Source organism: Haemorhous mexicanus, chromosome 15, assembly GCF_027477595.1.
Source record: "Haemorhous mexicanus isolate bHaeMex1 chromosome 15, bHaeMex1.pri, whole genome shotgun sequence".
Classification (NCBI taxonomy): domain Eukaryota; kingdom Metazoa; phylum Chordata; class Aves; order Passeriformes; family Fringillidae; genus Haemorhous; species Haemorhous mexicanus.
The window spans coordinates 302401-318806 of record NC_082355.1 but is presented as its reverse complement, the minus strand read 5'-3'; the positions used below and the strand labels follow the sequence as shown (position 1 = coordinate 318806).

At 54.4% G+C, this 16406-nt stretch overlaps 1 protein-coding gene across 1 annotated transcript in view; it reads right to left on the bottom strand.

Annotated features, from left to right (window-relative positions):
* PPP2R2B (protein phosphatase 2 regulatory subunit Bbeta) overlaps nucleotides 1–14303 on the bottom strand; it is a 41801-nt gene extending 27498 nt beyond the window's left edge. The window contains exon 1 of the mRNA XM_059860222.1: nucleotides 14132–14303. Within this exon, the coding sequence (XP_059716205.1) occupies nucleotides 14132–14201 (70 nt within the window). The 5' untranslated portion in view covers nucleotides 14202–14303. The remainder of the gene's footprint in view (nucleotides 1–14131) is intronic.
* Nucleotides 14304–16406: the final 2103 nt, after the last annotated feature.

Below are 16406 nucleotides of genomic sequence, written 5' to 3'. Positions count from 1 at the left end.
CAGTGGCTGACATCTTCCTGGCACCCATATCTGCACAATGATGGGAGGAATGCAGACCATGAGAGCCTCTGCCCAGTGCCCTACATGCCAGTCCATCAGCTGGGGCAGACCTGATGGGCAGGAGCCCCTGATCCTGGTAGGGGAACCCAACTGCACACCAGGCTTCACAGTGAAGCAAGCCAGGGTTCTGCTTTCGAGTTCTCCCTTACACTCCCCTCCCCGGGGCATGGCTGCATGTTTCACCCACATTTCTGATTTCAGATACAATATTTGCTGCAAAGATAAGGGGTGTTTCAACATAAACTAGGGGAATTGATATTAGCCCAGTCCTTTTGGGCGCCATTGACACTGTTTGCTGATGAAATGCTGCTGCACTGAAACAGGGTGTGAGAACAGGCAAGAGGATTTCACTCTGAATAGAAGTGGAACTGACAAATGTACTGTAATTGTCCGTTGAGCAGCTGATGGCAAGTACCTGGCACCCTCCTGGTACCACATACTTTCTCCCCAGAAGCACTCCTGCGTTCCAGGAAAGCATGCTGGAAAGGTTACCTTCCTTCTGAATTTGGCTCTGAATAATTGAACAAAAAATGATATGGCCACAGAAGAAGTCTGAGTTTCTCCATCCAATGAAACACAGCAATGCCTGGTTGGCACTGAATGTTGTTTTGTTTTTGCTGTACATAAATAATGAGGAGTGAGGATGCAGTACTTTGAAGTTGAACTTCGGAGTATGAGCAAAGCTACAGTGAGAGTAATAAATTATGCAAAATTGTTTGTGCTTGGAATGTTAATGTTTCAAGATGATGCAAACAGGCACTTTTTAAACCTCTTCTAAAAACCCAAAGAAGCCTTGGGACCAAACCATATGGTTTAAGTCAGTGGCCTATAGCAAGCTTAATGCTTCTGCCAGCCAGCAAGGATTTGGGCAATTAGTTTATTAATGTGTTTGTGTAAACAAAGAGAAAAAAAGTTGGGGAAAGTCTCATCCATTTCTCTCTGCCAAACTTACCGAGCATCAGCAAACAGAGAAAATGCAAATCTAAAAAACTTTAAAACCTAACAAAGCCCCAGCCAGCCCCAGCACCCTGACAAGGAGAACTGGTGATCCCATCACATCCACAGGGCTCAGTGGTGTCTTACCAGAGTCATGAGGAATGGGCAAAATGGTCCCTTCCAACCTCAGGAGTCTAAGGAACCTCAAGCAGAAAACCACCATATCACTTACAGTTCAATGTTCTATATCCCTGACTCAGGACAAGGAACATCTAATTATCCCAATTGCTTCTGCTTTGGGAATGGGCCCTTTACACTTGGATAAAGGTGCCTATAAACAGCAGCATTTCTGCCTGCTCAGGCTGCAGGTCAGGTTTTATATGCTCTGAGAAGATTAACTTTATTCTTAGTGAAGAATTTAATTACAGGAAGCGATTAGCCAAGTGCTCCCAGTCAATACAGCTGCAGTGCAAGCTGTGCAGGAGAGGGCACCTTTGCTCCTGTGCAGGAAGTCCAGCAACACTGACATTACTGCAAAGCCATTTGGGTTTTAATTGACACCAGCCAGACCTGGATCTCCACAGGCCAATTACAGCACGCTGACTTAAGCAACATTCAGCAGGGCTGGGAAACCAGTAAAAAGACAGCAGGAGACTGAAAGTCCATTTTAAAATGCAGGAATACATCATTTTTGTAGGCTTGTTTTCTAATTGCAACACTGCGAAAATCAATGGCTTTTGAAAAGTAGAAGAAACACAGAAAACTGCTTTCAAACTCTGCTGGTCAGAAAACAGCACTTGCTGATAAATGTAACTGTTTTCTCTGTCTTTTGGAGGACAGGACAAAAGAATGCCTTGAATATTTGCCATCTCCTGTAACCCTTTCCACTGCATGTTAATAACTGCAGCTATTCACTAAGCAAGAAAAAACTGTGATTAAATATACCTAAAATAGCCTTCCAGCCTCCAAATAGCACTGCCAAGGACTAACAAAGGCTGAATCCAGCAAGCCAGCCCAGCTGCCTGTGAGCAGGCTCACAGGGGAGGCAGCGATGGTGGGAGCACACAGAGTGTGCACTGAGCACCCAACAGGGACAGCTCTCCAGGATGAGATCATGGTGCATTTTTTACTGCTAATTACCACCCACACCTCCTCCCAGGCCTGCATGTGCACTGAGAAGGAACTGGCTGGACCCTCTACTCATGAGGCCACCAGCCCAGCAGCTGCTGCCCTGAGCCTGACACACAGGTTTCCCAGGGCATTGCTTTCATTTGAAGGCCTGAGACTGCATATGCAGAGGAAAAAACCCTTTTTCTGGCAAACCCTAGTCCTCTGATTTCATCACCTCATCAATAACTTTGCACATTGTCAGAAACAGATGGCAGGGAAAGAAAGAGGTTTGGTGAAGCAGCAGCCATCAGGAGATCAAGAACAAAGTGGCTCCCAAGTCTGGAATTCTGCTGTATACTGGTACCTCAAAGCAGGGCACAGCTCCTCCCTGGAGCAGGAAAGTCACTCCCAGCCAGGGAAGTGAAGAGCACATATTCCTCCTCAGCCTGGCTGCACCAGCACTGTGGGACAAAGCACTGCAAAGCAGAGCTGGTGCCCTGTTTGGAGAGGGGGGCTGGCACTGGCCATGCTCACTGCCGTGGGCACTCCTGGGGTCAAGCCACAGCCTTTAAACACACCAGAGAAGTCGGGCAAGAAGCTTTGCCTGTCCCCAGCAAATGCTGAGCCAGGGCAAGACACCCGGCCTGACCCGACAGGTACTTCCTGCACATGGGAACGTGAGCACTCCTGATGAGATGTGTCCCTCCAGAGCACACAAGGCACGGTAAAATGAGTCTGAAAACAGCCTCACAGCTTCCTTTCTCAAGAGAAAGCAGAGCCCTCTTAAGTAAAGAAACAAAGCCTCCAAAGCCCCTCTGGTTGGCCAGGCTGCTGGGGTCCCTGGCAAAGGCAAACACACCAGACATGAGCACAATTTGGAGCCATTTCTGGCAGTTCTGTGCAGAATCTTTCCTCCTGCATCAGTAGGAGGGCTCTGGCTCACCCTGCACCACTCTCCTGCTGCTCCCACATCAGCAGGCCCAGGGCTGGACCCGCTTGCCCCATGAGAAGCTGGGGAGCTGGGAAGGGGCAGGGGTGAGTGCAAGAAAAAGGCAAGAGTGATGACTCCAAGCCCGGCAGGCAGAAGGTTCCCTGGAGGTGGTGACGAGTGTGTGTGTGTGCGGCCGAGCACACAGGCATGCACAGCAGCCAGTGGAGACACAGCTGCCCACAGCCATATGGGCTCCTCCATTCACAACTGCTCAGCCCTGAGAAAAGGGGTCCCCCAAATGCCTGTGAACACTCCTCTGTCCTGCTGCCTCCTTCCACAGGTAGAATAGCCCACCAGAAAGGGGGAGACGGCGTCTGCCTGCCTGAGAGAGAGCCTTGGTGCACAGAGGAGCCCTTGCACTGGGGCTGGGTTTGGCTGTTCAAGGAGCTGGCAGGACAGGTGGTAAGCCAAAGGCCTCAAAAGACAACATCCCTCTCCAACACAGACGTGCAGAACCACAGTGCTTCCATCCCTGTGAAGCACACAGGACACTGGGATCACGGAGCCAGAGATGACAGGGACAGGATCTCACACCTGTATTTAGCAGACAAAGCACCAGGGCTGTGTCCATCATCAGCCAGGGCAAGGGAACCTGTGGGTTGGGATCTACAGGCCATGACACTCCCAGACAACCTTCACATGGAAACTGACAGCAGCATTTGGCCCTGAGAGCCCAACTTAGAGCAGGGCTAATTGTATTAAGGACCACAGAGTGTATTGCTTTATTTGTAATGAGTTTTAGGCTTCAGAAGCCGAGAATCCCATCTGCAAGAACAGACTGTTGCAGGATCCATCTATTAATAGCCACTGGTACACACTTCCAGCTGAGGGACACAAGGAGGGAGGAGACAACCAGATGGAGATAATGCATTAGGGTGACACAAAGCCAAAGAAAGGATGATCCACTTCCCCACATCCTCACACACATCTCAGGCTTGCAGCAGGGAGCAAATCAAGTGTCACATGTGATTAACTCATAAACATCCTAATTAGAAAGTTCTTACATTTGATCAAATGTCCAAATATGACAAGACTTCAGTGTCCTCCCCAGAGCCCCATGCAAACGAGGAAACAGGGCAGACTCCAGCTCCAGCTTCAAAGCACGAGCCATGCCCAGCCTGGCAACTGTAAGATCATGTTTATGAGGTGCTTTGAGAGCTGCTAGTGGAGGTGTGTTGGATGAGAACCAAGAGCTGCTCTTCTCCCTTCTAGGCTACACCCAGATGGAATTCCCAAGCGCCTGGCTCAGGCTGACCTCCAAACCAGCCTGTCAGCAGAAACTGTTGCCACTGATGAGGGCAATGATGAGGGACTCAGACCATCTAAAGATCCATGGGAGGCATGGATCTGGCCTCACTGTCACCAGAAACAGCCCCAGCTACAAGGTAATCTCTGCACAGCATCATCTTCACAATCTTGGGTGAATTTGACCATTTAGTGCCACAGGTACTGATCTCTGGCTTTGTTTTTATGCCCAGCGTTTTTCTGCCTGGTGACTTCCATCAAAAACCAAACACCCTGTTATAGCTGGAGTTGCTCCTTCAGTAACACCTCGCTGCTGCACCTTGCAGGGCTCCTAATGAAAAACCTTACATCAAGTTGCCAAATGACAGTATGGAACAGGATCCACAGCCAGGCCTCTGCAGCAGGAGAGCTTGTGCTGAGCTCCAGAGGGGCAGAGGGGCTTCCCTCAGGTACCTCTGGGTGCCAGCAGCACGACAGCCCAGCAGCACTGGGTTTGCTCCATCCCCATAACACACTTGCTAGCAGGAGTCCGGAGGCTGCCCACGGTGACTGTGCCTCCAGCCCCCAGCCCATCCCCTGGCTGCTTTCCACTCAACACAGAGAACACAGCAGAAGCACAGCTCACAGCCCAGAGCATGGCTGAGCAAAGCCAGCAAAGCTCCTGGGACTCACAGGCATCACCAGGGGCAGGCAGGGTCCCATCCCTGCAGGGCTCCAGCCATGACCTACAGATGGAAATCGTGCTGGGTCTGGTGGCTGCACAAACCCCCAGACCAGAGACCTCACCTAAGGCCAGGGTGGAGAAGCACTATCCCCAAAACTTAGCCAAAACTCAACAGTTTGTCACTGCTGAGAGGTGCAGGTCCCTGTTTGCTCTGGTGCCTTCAAACAGAGCAATTCTGTAGAAGGAAACTGCTGCAGAGACGCTCGTGAAGATTCTGGTGGGACTCTGGCTTCTGCCAAGAAATCAAGGAAACAACCAGACTGCCCCTGGATCCCTGCATGACTGGTATCCTCCAGCTGAGAGTGTTACCCGAGCAGATCTTCCCAAGCAGAGGCAATCACAGGCAGACATCTGGCACACCGTTGCTGCTAGCCAGAAATGTTCAGTGGGGAACCAGTTACAAAGCAGCACTGCTCACGCTGTTATTATAATTAAGAATCTGTCAGCCTGCTGAAACGAAGGCCAAGTTTATTTAGGGATTGTGAGGGAGGGCTCTCCAAAACAGCCTCTCTAATTCTCTCTCTTCCATTCCCCAGATCCCACAGAGATGCATGTTTCCATGTTTCCATTGCTCCAACCTTGCCAGCTGAGGTTGGAGCAACCTCCACCAGTGCTGACATCCAACCTCCAGGAGCAGACCCCATCTCCTGCTGCGAAACAGCAAGTGCAAGGGATCCCCTAGTCATTATAGGGATTTCCAGTGGAACTAGGAACAGCAGGCATGTCCCATCCACAGGCAGGTGCAGGTGGCTGAGCTGCCACTGGTGCTCCTCCTGCCTCAAGGGGCCATGCCATGCACCTCCCCTTCAGGACAGTACCTCAGGGGTCTGCAGAGCGGGACCCCAGGGAAGCAAAGCTTGTTTGCTTGGGACTCCATGCTGGCTGAACAGCCTCCCACCTGCCCATCTGGACACTGCAGGTCTCCAGGCACCTTTCAAAGGGCTCCAGTGCCCCTGGAGCACCAGGCATGGGATGGGCACTCTTCCTGGCAGCAGGTGAGTGCAGGAGCTGCCCCGCAAACACGCAAGAGCAAACACCTAGTGATGTGCACAGTGTACCTGTGGGAGTTTAATGTAGGAGCCAGGTGTTAAACAAGCTACAGCCTCCCCAACACTGGTCAGCACCTAGCACCGTCAGTCTGAGCTCTGTGGTGAGACAGATTTAGGGGCTGCTGCCCCTGCACTCTGTGACCTGGGCCCCTTCTCGCTCATGACAGGGGAAGGGATCTGTCACCCCTGCTCCCCAGCTGCCAGGCTGTTGCAGGAATGGGCAGTCAGGCACTGCACATGGTGTTTGGTCAATGCCTGCACTCCTCAGGGAAGCTGCTGCTCCCCAGGCTCCAACCACCTTGCCTTTACTCACAGAGCTAACAAAGGCAGTGCCAGGAAATGCCAGATAACTTGGCACCAAGGCTGCACTGCTCATTTCAGGGCTACCTGGTGACACAGCAGTACACAGGCAGGGGCCCAAGCGCTGCCCCCAGCTCTGCCAAGGCAGCCAGGGGCAGCACCACCACTGTAACACAGCTGCAGCAAGCAGGGGACACCCAGAACATCGGTCTGGAGCTGGCTGACCATCACTGGGCACTCCTGTGGCACAGCATTGCTCCATCCCCAACAGCAGCCAGGGTGCCAGGGCAGGGTGAGAGCAGGGCAGGACCACAAGGGCTCTGACTGTGGAGCCACACCAGCTCAGGTCACACATCAAATCACAACTGAGACACATCTCTCTTGCCATGAGCTTGCTACCAGCTGATGAGGGCCCAGATACCAAGAGTGAAAACACCAAGATGAAACTTTAAAAATGCATTGGTCTTCCAAAGTCCACAACACCTTGAAAGCGAGCACGTTTAGGGAGCCCTGCTTGTGTGGCTGTGTTGGGCTGGGTTCACTGGAGCCACAGCTGAACCAGGAGCCATTTCGGGGCTCAGGGCTTCCCCCACTCTTGCACATCTCAGCGAGCTCATTATCAGCATTTGGAGAGGTTCAGCTTTGATAGCCCTTGCACCAAAATGAGCTGCAGATGAAACCAGGCAGTCAACAGAATTTTTAAATTAAACTACAAAATTATTTAAAATCCCCTTTGAGGACGTTATCACAGGGTTAACACCCACTCTTGGCTTCAGATAATACAGCAGCAATAAATGGTAATGTGCTCTATGAAACATGATTTATTTTTGCTGAGCAGGCTTGGTATTATAAATCTCAGCACTCTTAACATTTAAAGTTGTTATTCTAATGATAAAATAGACATGAGGGAGATAACAGTCTTTATCTCCATTAATGTTTTATTGTTGTTCAGAGAATATGGATATGGACTGATCCAAGCATAGGAAAATCACAGCAATTTGTTTGCACATTGGGGAAGCTGAGATAATGGTTGTGTTTTATGACCACACCAGGGAATCAGCTGAAATGCAGGACACAGCAGATCAAAATGAGGGATTAATCGGCTGCTTTGGATTCTGGTTTATATTCCAGTTCCATTTCCATTCCCAGGACCTGCTTTAGCATGACATTAGAAGAGGTGGTCCAAGAGCTGACTCGTGGCACCCGAGGAAGTGAGGAAACAGGCTTTGGGGGAGACAAAAAGCCTGCACAACAGTTCTGTGCAACGCAGACACGCAGCACTGCCAGGGAGGCAGGACCCTTCTGGGTATTCAGCTGCCTGGAGGCCACTCTGCTCTCCCTGAGCCCGGCCCTTGCAGCTTTCTGTGGTCACAGCACGGAGCTCCTGACCTGCCTGGCACTTCCCCAGGTACACTGCACCTCAGAGAACCACACACCCACTGTGAGCTGGACCTGAAACCGCGAGCTGGAGCTGCAGTGAGGGCTGTGCTGCTGGAGGCTTAGGCAGATGAAAGCTGAAAACTAAAACAACAGAAACCCCAGAAAAACCACACAGCCACCTGCCCCATCCCAGGACCCCCTGGGCCAGACAGGGCAACCCTTTCCCCTCAAGAAATCCAGTGCATAATGCATCAGCAAAAAACATCAACCAAACATCAGTTGCTGCCCCCAAAGAGGACATTGACTCCAACAGCTCAATCACACCTTTTCTGGGAGGATGGCAGGGAGGTGAGCTGGGGACAGCACTCCTGACAGCACACAAACAACACACCAATGTGCACACATCTGGCCTCCAGTGCCCAGGTGTTGGGGCAGGTGGCCACGGTGTCATTTCACCCTTCCCCAGAGCGCTGGGGTCAGGCCCAGGCCAGTCCCAGGTTCGCTGTGCCTCAGCTGCCCCTCTACAGGGCAGGGCAAGCACCAGCTGCCCAAGTGATGGGATTTTGGGAGGGCTGCAAAGAGCACAGGTGCCACTGCCCAGGGCTGCCAGCTGCCCGGCAGTCACAGCAGCTCTGCACAGGGATGCTGAGGTCAGAACTCTGGGGGTCTTTTGGTCAGCTCCCGGCAGAGTGGCTGTACAGCAGCTGCACCAGCACCAGCTGCCCGGAGCCCCGGTACGTGGCCGGGCTGCCTGGGCACTCCCCAGCGTGCCCGGAGCCCGGTACTCCCCCCGCGGCACTGCCCGGACCCCGGTACTTGCCCCGGTACTCCCCCGAGCCCTGGTACGTGCCCCGGCACTCCCCCCTGCGCTCCCCCGGACCCCGGTAGGTGCCCCGGCACTCCCCCCGGCACTGCCCGGACCCCGGTAGGAGCCCCACCACTCCCCCCGGCACTGCCCGGACCCCGGTACGTGCCCCGGTACTCCCCCCGGTACTCCCCCGAGCCCCGGTAGGTGCCCCGGCACTCCCCCCGGCACTGCCCGGACCCCGGTAGGTGCCCCGGCACTCCCCCCGGTACTCCCCCGAGCCCCGGTAGGTGCCCCGGCACTCCCCCCGGCACTGCCCGGACCCCGGTAGGTGCCCCGGCACTCCCCCCGGTACTCCCCCGGACCCCGGTAGATGCCCCGGCACTCCCCCCTGGCACTGCCCGGACCCCGGTAGGTGCCCCGGCACTCCCCCCGGCACTGCCCGGACCCCGGTAGGTGCCCCGGCACTCCCCCCGGTACTCCCCCGAGCCCCGGTAGGTGCCCCGGCACTCCCCCCGGCACTGCCCGGACCCCGGTAGGTGCCCCGGCACTCCCCCCGGCACTGCCCGGCCGCTCCCTGCGGTGCCCGAGCCCCGGGCCAGCCCTGCCCGCAGCTGGGGCTTTGTGCCGGCTCAGCACATCGCAGCGAGCGCCGCACCGCCGCCGTGGGGAGGAGCAGCGAGAAGCAGCCGCTATTTTTAAGCTGCCTGATCAGCATCCTGCCCGGCCAACACGCCTCGGCCCCGCTGCGTGCGCGGCTCCGCGGAGCTCACCTCCGCACCAGCCGACACGCACCTCTCACCGCGGCTGGGAGAGGCACCCGCTCAGGCAGCAGCATTTCCGAGTGATCCAGCAGCTGGCACGCATATTCTCAAAGGATTTTTTCCGCAAACATTTATTCCCCCAGCCAATCACTAATAAGCAAGTCTGGACTCAATAATCTTGGAGGTCTTTTTCAACCCTAATGATTCTATGATTCTAAGCCTGCCGGCAGGGGTACAGCTCTGCTCCAGCTTGCAGAGTTAGGGAAGCTGATGATTACCTTGTCTGCCAGGGCACCAAGCCCTTCCACCTACTGACAGGCACCAGACCTCACCAGCTCTTTCGGGAGGAGGCGTCAGGGGTTTGGCACAGCCCTGCAGACTCCTGCTCCCACAAGCAGAAGCAATCTGCTCCTGTGGGTCAGATGAGGAGCGCCTCCCATCCAGCACCCCGTCTCCAACAGACAACAGCTGATACACAAACAGCAACCAGCAACGTTTCCACTAATATTCTCCTACCCTCTGCAATGTTCAGGGGGCTCATCGACCAGACGTGGTCTCTCTACATTTACTAAATCTTGACCACTCCACCAAGGCCCTCAATTCTATTTCAAAACCTGATGATGGGGCAGTCCTGGCTGGCACCCCAAGGATCACCTGCAAGCACCCACAGCATAGCTCAGGGTCCTGGGCTTGAGGGCTTGACCAGTGCTGGGTTCTGCCCTGCTGCAGCTGCAGACCCCACAGCACCAGGGACCAGGGTAACTCCAGGTGGTAAGACCAGACCCCTCCAGGTGCTTTGGTGCCTGCTGGTAGTGACCCAGCTTTCCCCAGCACTGGAGAGGCAAACCAACAACTTGGTTCTTGCACAGAATTGAGGGGACAGAGACAGATGCAAGCCATCACCAGTGACCAGGCAGCCTCCTCACAGTCCATCTGCAGTGGGTCAGTCACATCATTACCCGCTCCCAGTCCTCTCAGTAATCTCTAGATTACAGAGTCCCTAGGCACATCTCTGCTCTCATTAATCTGTAGATTAAAGCATCCCCAAATCGGCTTTGATGCAGAGCACTGCAAACAGTTGAGTTATGCTGTGCTTCTGCAGAGATCCTACGTGAGACAGAATAAGGGACGAACCCACGTCTGTGGGTCCTTCCCACCTGGGGGAGCACAGGCTCAGAAACAGGAAGGGATGTCTAAACACAGCACACGTGTATAAATAAAAAGCAGAAAGGATGTGACTGTGTTTTGTAACCAAAGTACTCATGTGATAAAACAACTTCACAGAGGTTCCCAGATTAATTAAATCTCAACCCAGATGATCTCCAAAAAACAACTTGCATCATTTGCAACAACAGAAATACCCAACAGCTCTTGCCCTAAACCAGCACTGGGAAATGCTTCACTTGGTGCTTTCCTTGAGACTACCTGCAGATTTTTAAAAAAGCAACCACTGTTCCACAGAGAGCTTGAGGCAAACTTCCCTGGCATCAGGGCCCCTTCCTGCAGCACCGTGGCAGGGCAGGGACACAGGCAGGATGGGAATGACTGAGATGCTGACAAAGAGTTACAGAGGGAGTAACAAAATTAAAGCAGGAAAAGGAAATAAAGGCTCAGTGATAGATTTCACAACAGCAAAACCTACTCGGTTTGGGAAACACTCCCTCAGGAGATTAAAGACTTGCAGGGGCATTAGCCAGACCCAGGGAAAGGTGCAGGCAGCAGCCATGCAGTGGCCCAGGAGTGGCTGCAAGGTGTCATGACTGTCCCGCCAGGATCAGCCCTGGCACATCCCCAAGGCCATGCAGCTCCAGCAGGGCCAGCCCGGTGCCTGCCGGGGAGGAGTTCCCTTGGCAGAGCCATTGGGAAACACGGACATCCCTCAGGGGGTGCCAGGATGGTCCCCCAGAGTGGCCCCACACCATGGCCACGGGACATGAGCGCTCCCAAGGATCCTTCTCCAGCAGCACAACCACCTGGCCAGGCCACCTCCCCGTGAAGGACCCTTAGAGCCACATCTCCAACAAGCACATCTGGAAATGGAAGCTGCTCCAATGGTTGTTTGTATTCAAGTGTCTCAATTTGTCCTACTTTTGGCTGGGCACTCAGCAGAATTGCCAATGAAGATAGATTTAAGCAAAACAAGAAATCAAGCATATTTTCTGGACACTTTTCATGTGAGATCTGCCGTCCTGCAGCAGTGCTCTGAGGTCTGAGCTGGCATTGCCCTGGAACCCACTCGCCCTGCTCCCTGTGCCCGGCAGACCTTGTGACCCAGCTGGGGACCTGGGCTGCACCTCAGCACCTCCCTGGCAACCCGAGTCGAATTAGTACAAGGGCCCCGTTTCTTCTCAGCAATACTCTGAGCTGCACGAGAACAAGGCATTCAAACGTGCACTTGTGAAATACCATCCTCACCCCACATTTGCATGAAAATACCAGACCTATTTAAGTGACAACGACACTTCACTAAAGCAAATTACATAACCGGCTATTTCCCTCAGCTGACACACCAGAGACACCTTCATTTCCAAAGCAAGTCTGCACTTGCTGCACAGCATTTGGAAGGATTTTCTTCTTTCTAAACCAGATACCACAGCATTTTAGGCATATGCTGCTTTCACATGTAGGAAAAAATAAAACTCAATTTTTTTATCTTAGCAGAATCTACCATTTCAAAGTGCAGTCATTCTCCTTCTAGCAGAACCACTGCATGGGGTCAGGAGTTCTATACAGCACGAGGGGAAGAAAAACTCCCAGCTGATACACAGCCATTAAATCCCCTCCTGCACTTCCCCCTGCCCTGCCGCCGCAGCAGGGATCACAGCGGCTGATTCGGTCATCTACGGCACAAATGCCTCTGTCTGTTTCATTTCTACCGAGAGAATTGCTGTGGTTCCCTAGTACGACGCTCAAGGTCCTTCTGAAAATGCCAGCATACAGCCACAGACTACAGACAGACCGGATCTTAGCACTGAAAATCCACAGCCTCCCCAGCTCACCGGCAGAAATCACTGCGGGCCCATCTCAACCCTCCACCCTTCCCCACCAGGAAACCTTGGCTCTCAGCAGGTCACAATAAGGTAGCTGTAGCCTCATTTTACATTTGCTGGCTGTTGCAGCTGCCTTTCAGAATGCAGCAACAGCAAAATCATCCTTCAGAGAGCACAGCACATGGTGATGTGAGCCAGAGAGCTGGGAGGTATGGGAGCTCAGTCCCATCCTGGCCACAGCACCCTCCTGGAAGCACTGGCCCTCCCAGCAGAAACGTCAGCGTGGTGTGGCCTCCACAGGTCCATCACTCAGCCCAGGGCAGGTCTGCCCACTCAGCCCCACAGTGCAGCAGCACCTGGCCCCACAGCACGTCCTGCTGGACCCCAGGCCCTCAGGCTGAGACTCCCAAGCAGAGCAGCAGAGCCAGGGGTGCCCCAGGACAAGCCCTCCCCAGCACCTGGGGCTGTCACACTGAACACTCGCATTCCAGCTACACACAAGCAACAAAAAAACCTGATTTCTTTGGCTCATCAGGTATTCAAAGCTTTCCATTACTGTATCAAGCCAAAGATTTTCCACTAGATAAACCCTCCGTTAGCCATGTGACAAAATTCCCAAAGTCTAGCTTCCTCCAAGTCTCATGAGGATGACACAGTAAGTGAAAGCCTCTTTGGCTACTAATTAAGCTATGAATTAGCCTGCTCAGACTCTGGTATGGAGTCTGGTTTTTGAAGCCTCATTGAAGGTGTCAGTGCTACCAGAAAAGGTGGGGGTTCAGTTTTGCTTTACACCAGCTGCACTTTCCTCCTGAATAGAGAGAGCAAAGGGAGGTTGTGACAGAGCTGATGTGAAGTTGACAGCTCTTCAGCTACCAGGGAAGATAGCAGAGGCAACAGCAGCTCCATCCCCATCCCTCCTTCACCCCTCTCTGCTGGGGCTGCCTTTGTGGTGGCTGCAGCAGCATGTGCAGGCTGAGCTCATGTTCTGATGCCTGAATCGAACATGGCCACACCATCTTCTCTGCTCTTGAGCTATTATGGGAAACCACTTTCAAATGCACCATGAGCCTCACCAGGGCTGTGACATTATCCATGTGCAACAGCTTTGGCATCTCCTTGCATCTGCAAAGCACCAGTCGGGATGCACTTCACTACACCTTCCCGAAGCAGCTTGTACTGAAAACCCCGAAACCGCTGCTCCACTGACGAGATCTGCACCAGCGTTTGCCGTATTCCCGCACCCCACAGCGGCTTCAGCCACCTGCAGCACCGCGAACGCCCTCAGGGGCTGGGGAGCCGATCTCGAGCCGCGGCCGCCGCCCGCATCCCTCCGGCCCCGCGGGCTGCGCTCCGGCGGGGAAGGGTTTCTCGGGGGGTCGGGACCCCCCTTTCTCCCGGAGCCGGAGGAGCCAAGGCGCAGGAGCTCCGGGAGGTGCCCTGCGGGGCTGGGGGCGGCTGCGTCCCGAGCCCTGCTGCGGCGGCTCTCGGTGCCCCGGCTCAGCGCCCCCGCTCCGCCGGGGGACCGGCCCTGTCCCGGGGAGCCCACCCAGCGACACCGGCGCTGCTGAGTCACCGCAGCGGCTTCGCCGCGCCCGCACCGAACCCCCGGGGCCGCTGCCGTGGGGCCGGCCAGCCGGGGCCGGGGCAGCGGGGCCGGTCCCGGGACAGCCGCGGGGGAGGGCGCGGAGCGATGCGCGGCGGGGCGGGCGGGGGCCGGGGCCGCTGCGGGGCGGCCTCACCTGCTGCGGGCGGGCCGGGGGCTGCGGGCCGGGCTCACCTTCCGTGGCATAGCTGTGGTCTCGCAGGAAACTGCTGCTGATCTTGCGGGTCTCAGCGTCCTCCTCCATTGACGGCGGGCAGGCGGGCGCGGGGCGTCAGCAGCCGCAGCCGCGGATCCATCATCCCCCCCCGCGCCCTGCTCCGCGGCGGCGGCCGCCAAATGCGGCGGGGGGGGGCGCAGGGGCGGCGGTGCCCGGTGGCTCCTCCCATACGGCACCGACCGGCACCGCGCGGGCGGGCGGAGCGCGGCGCAGCCCCAGCCCCGAAAACGGTCCTGCTCGGAGACGCTGCTGCCCGGGGATGCTCCCACCACGGGAGAGGCTCCTGCCCGGGAGGGATGCTCCTGCCCCGGGACGCGCCCTCCTGCCTGGGGATGTTGCTGCCCCGGGACGCTCCTGCCGCGGGATGCTGTCTTACGTGGTGGCATCCCTGCCCCAGGGACAGTCCTGACCGGGGATTGCTTCTTCCTGCCCGGGGCGTCACTGGCCCGGCTGGACACCCCTGTCCATGGGGAAGCTCCTGCAGCCTTCAGGCAGAAGGGCTGCTGCTCCCTGACCTGCCTGCCCGAACACAAGATCCCAGCCGAGGGCTGGCAGCCGACCGTTTTTTGGCAGAGCCAGAGCATACGGAGCACACCTAGCACACCTGTGCTGCACACGCAGCACACCTGTGCCACACAAGCACTGCACGTCCCTTGAGGAGTGTGTGGACACCCTCAGACGAGAGGCAAGAGAGAAATCTTGTTCCATCCATTGTGACCTTATGAGGAAAGGTGAATTCCCAGGCCCACAGCTGCCTGCCTCCCCAGGATGTTTTCTGACATGCTGTCACATAGAGGCTGATACAAGACATTGTAAAACTGCACCTTGGAAAACTCTGGCACTTACCCATATGCATATAAAACTTCAGGATTTGCCAGTCAACCACATCATGTCACAGGCCACTCATTAATACAGGGATTACTAATGTGACAAGCCAGAAGCATTCATCAGACAGGCATAAGCCTGAAGTCTCCATGCCCAAGCCTTCACTGAATTATACTGCAGTGTGATTTACTTGCCATAATCACCAGGCACACGTTTTAGTCAAGCAAACCCATTGTATTTGAGGCTGAGGTTGCTCTTGGCTGCAGTGGGTGGGAGCCACACGTTAGTGTGAATTCGCCCCCTGTGGAAAGGCACAGGACCTGGCCATGGCTTTCAGCACGGCACAGATATGCTGACCAAAGCTCTCCTGCAGGCCAAAGAGAGCCACAGCACTAACATCATGCTGTAGAAATAATTTTTATGTTGCTGGCAGCTCCTCAGCCCAGGGTACCAGACTCCAGCACACCACAGGACTTAGAACTGCTGCTGGCTCTGGGGAAGTCAGCTGGCACTCTGTCTGTGGAGCCCTGTCTGCCGAGGGGAGGACACAGACCTCCTGCAGGAAAAGAGAGATGGACAGGAAAGATTAAATCTGCACCACAACGCTCTCCCCAGGAGCTGGGTTCTCTCTATCTGCAAGCCACACTCACCTGCAGGTGTCCTGTAAGAGGCAAAATCAGCTTCAGACAAGAAAAATAAAGACAGATTTTGAATAAGCAATTGTTACCATATTACCTCCTCCCAGCAGACCCCAGATGCCAAACCTCAGGCCAAAGGCAATGCCCAGCTGAGCAACAAGCCCCTGCAATGCCTGTGAATATCACAAACACAACCAGTGACCTCCTTCCCTTCCTTTTCAGTAGACACCATCTTCAGTGTAGTTTCATTTCAACAAGTGCCAAGTCCCTTCTCCTTTATTAAGTAGCCAAAATCATCCCCCATTGTGCATGAACTATACTTATGTATTCATAAGTTCTGCAAAGTTTTTCAATACACTGTATCATTTAAACAGATCCAGAAGCTGCCCGTTTGTTATGCAACACACATAGGAGCTGCATCATGAAATCCATTTATTCTCAGCTTTTTAAAATCCAGGAACAAGCCTTTACAATAACTAAAAGCATTAGCTGTCCTAAGCAGGAATCCATTTGCAGATTAAATTTGCCAAAGGTCGGCTTGTAGCTGTCACAGTTTCCCAAACCCCCAGGTGTCTGCCATGTTCTGTACTTTGACATCTCCTGAAGAGCCAGGACACTTTCCACTCCAATGATTTTTGCTTTAATTAGAGAGGCTGAAGAGTTCCATGCTCAGCTTTCTGTGGGATCTAAACAGTGTGTGAAGAATAATTGAATCAAACTTCCAATTTTATGCTCAGTACAGAACTTCCTTCACAGCATTTATTTTACT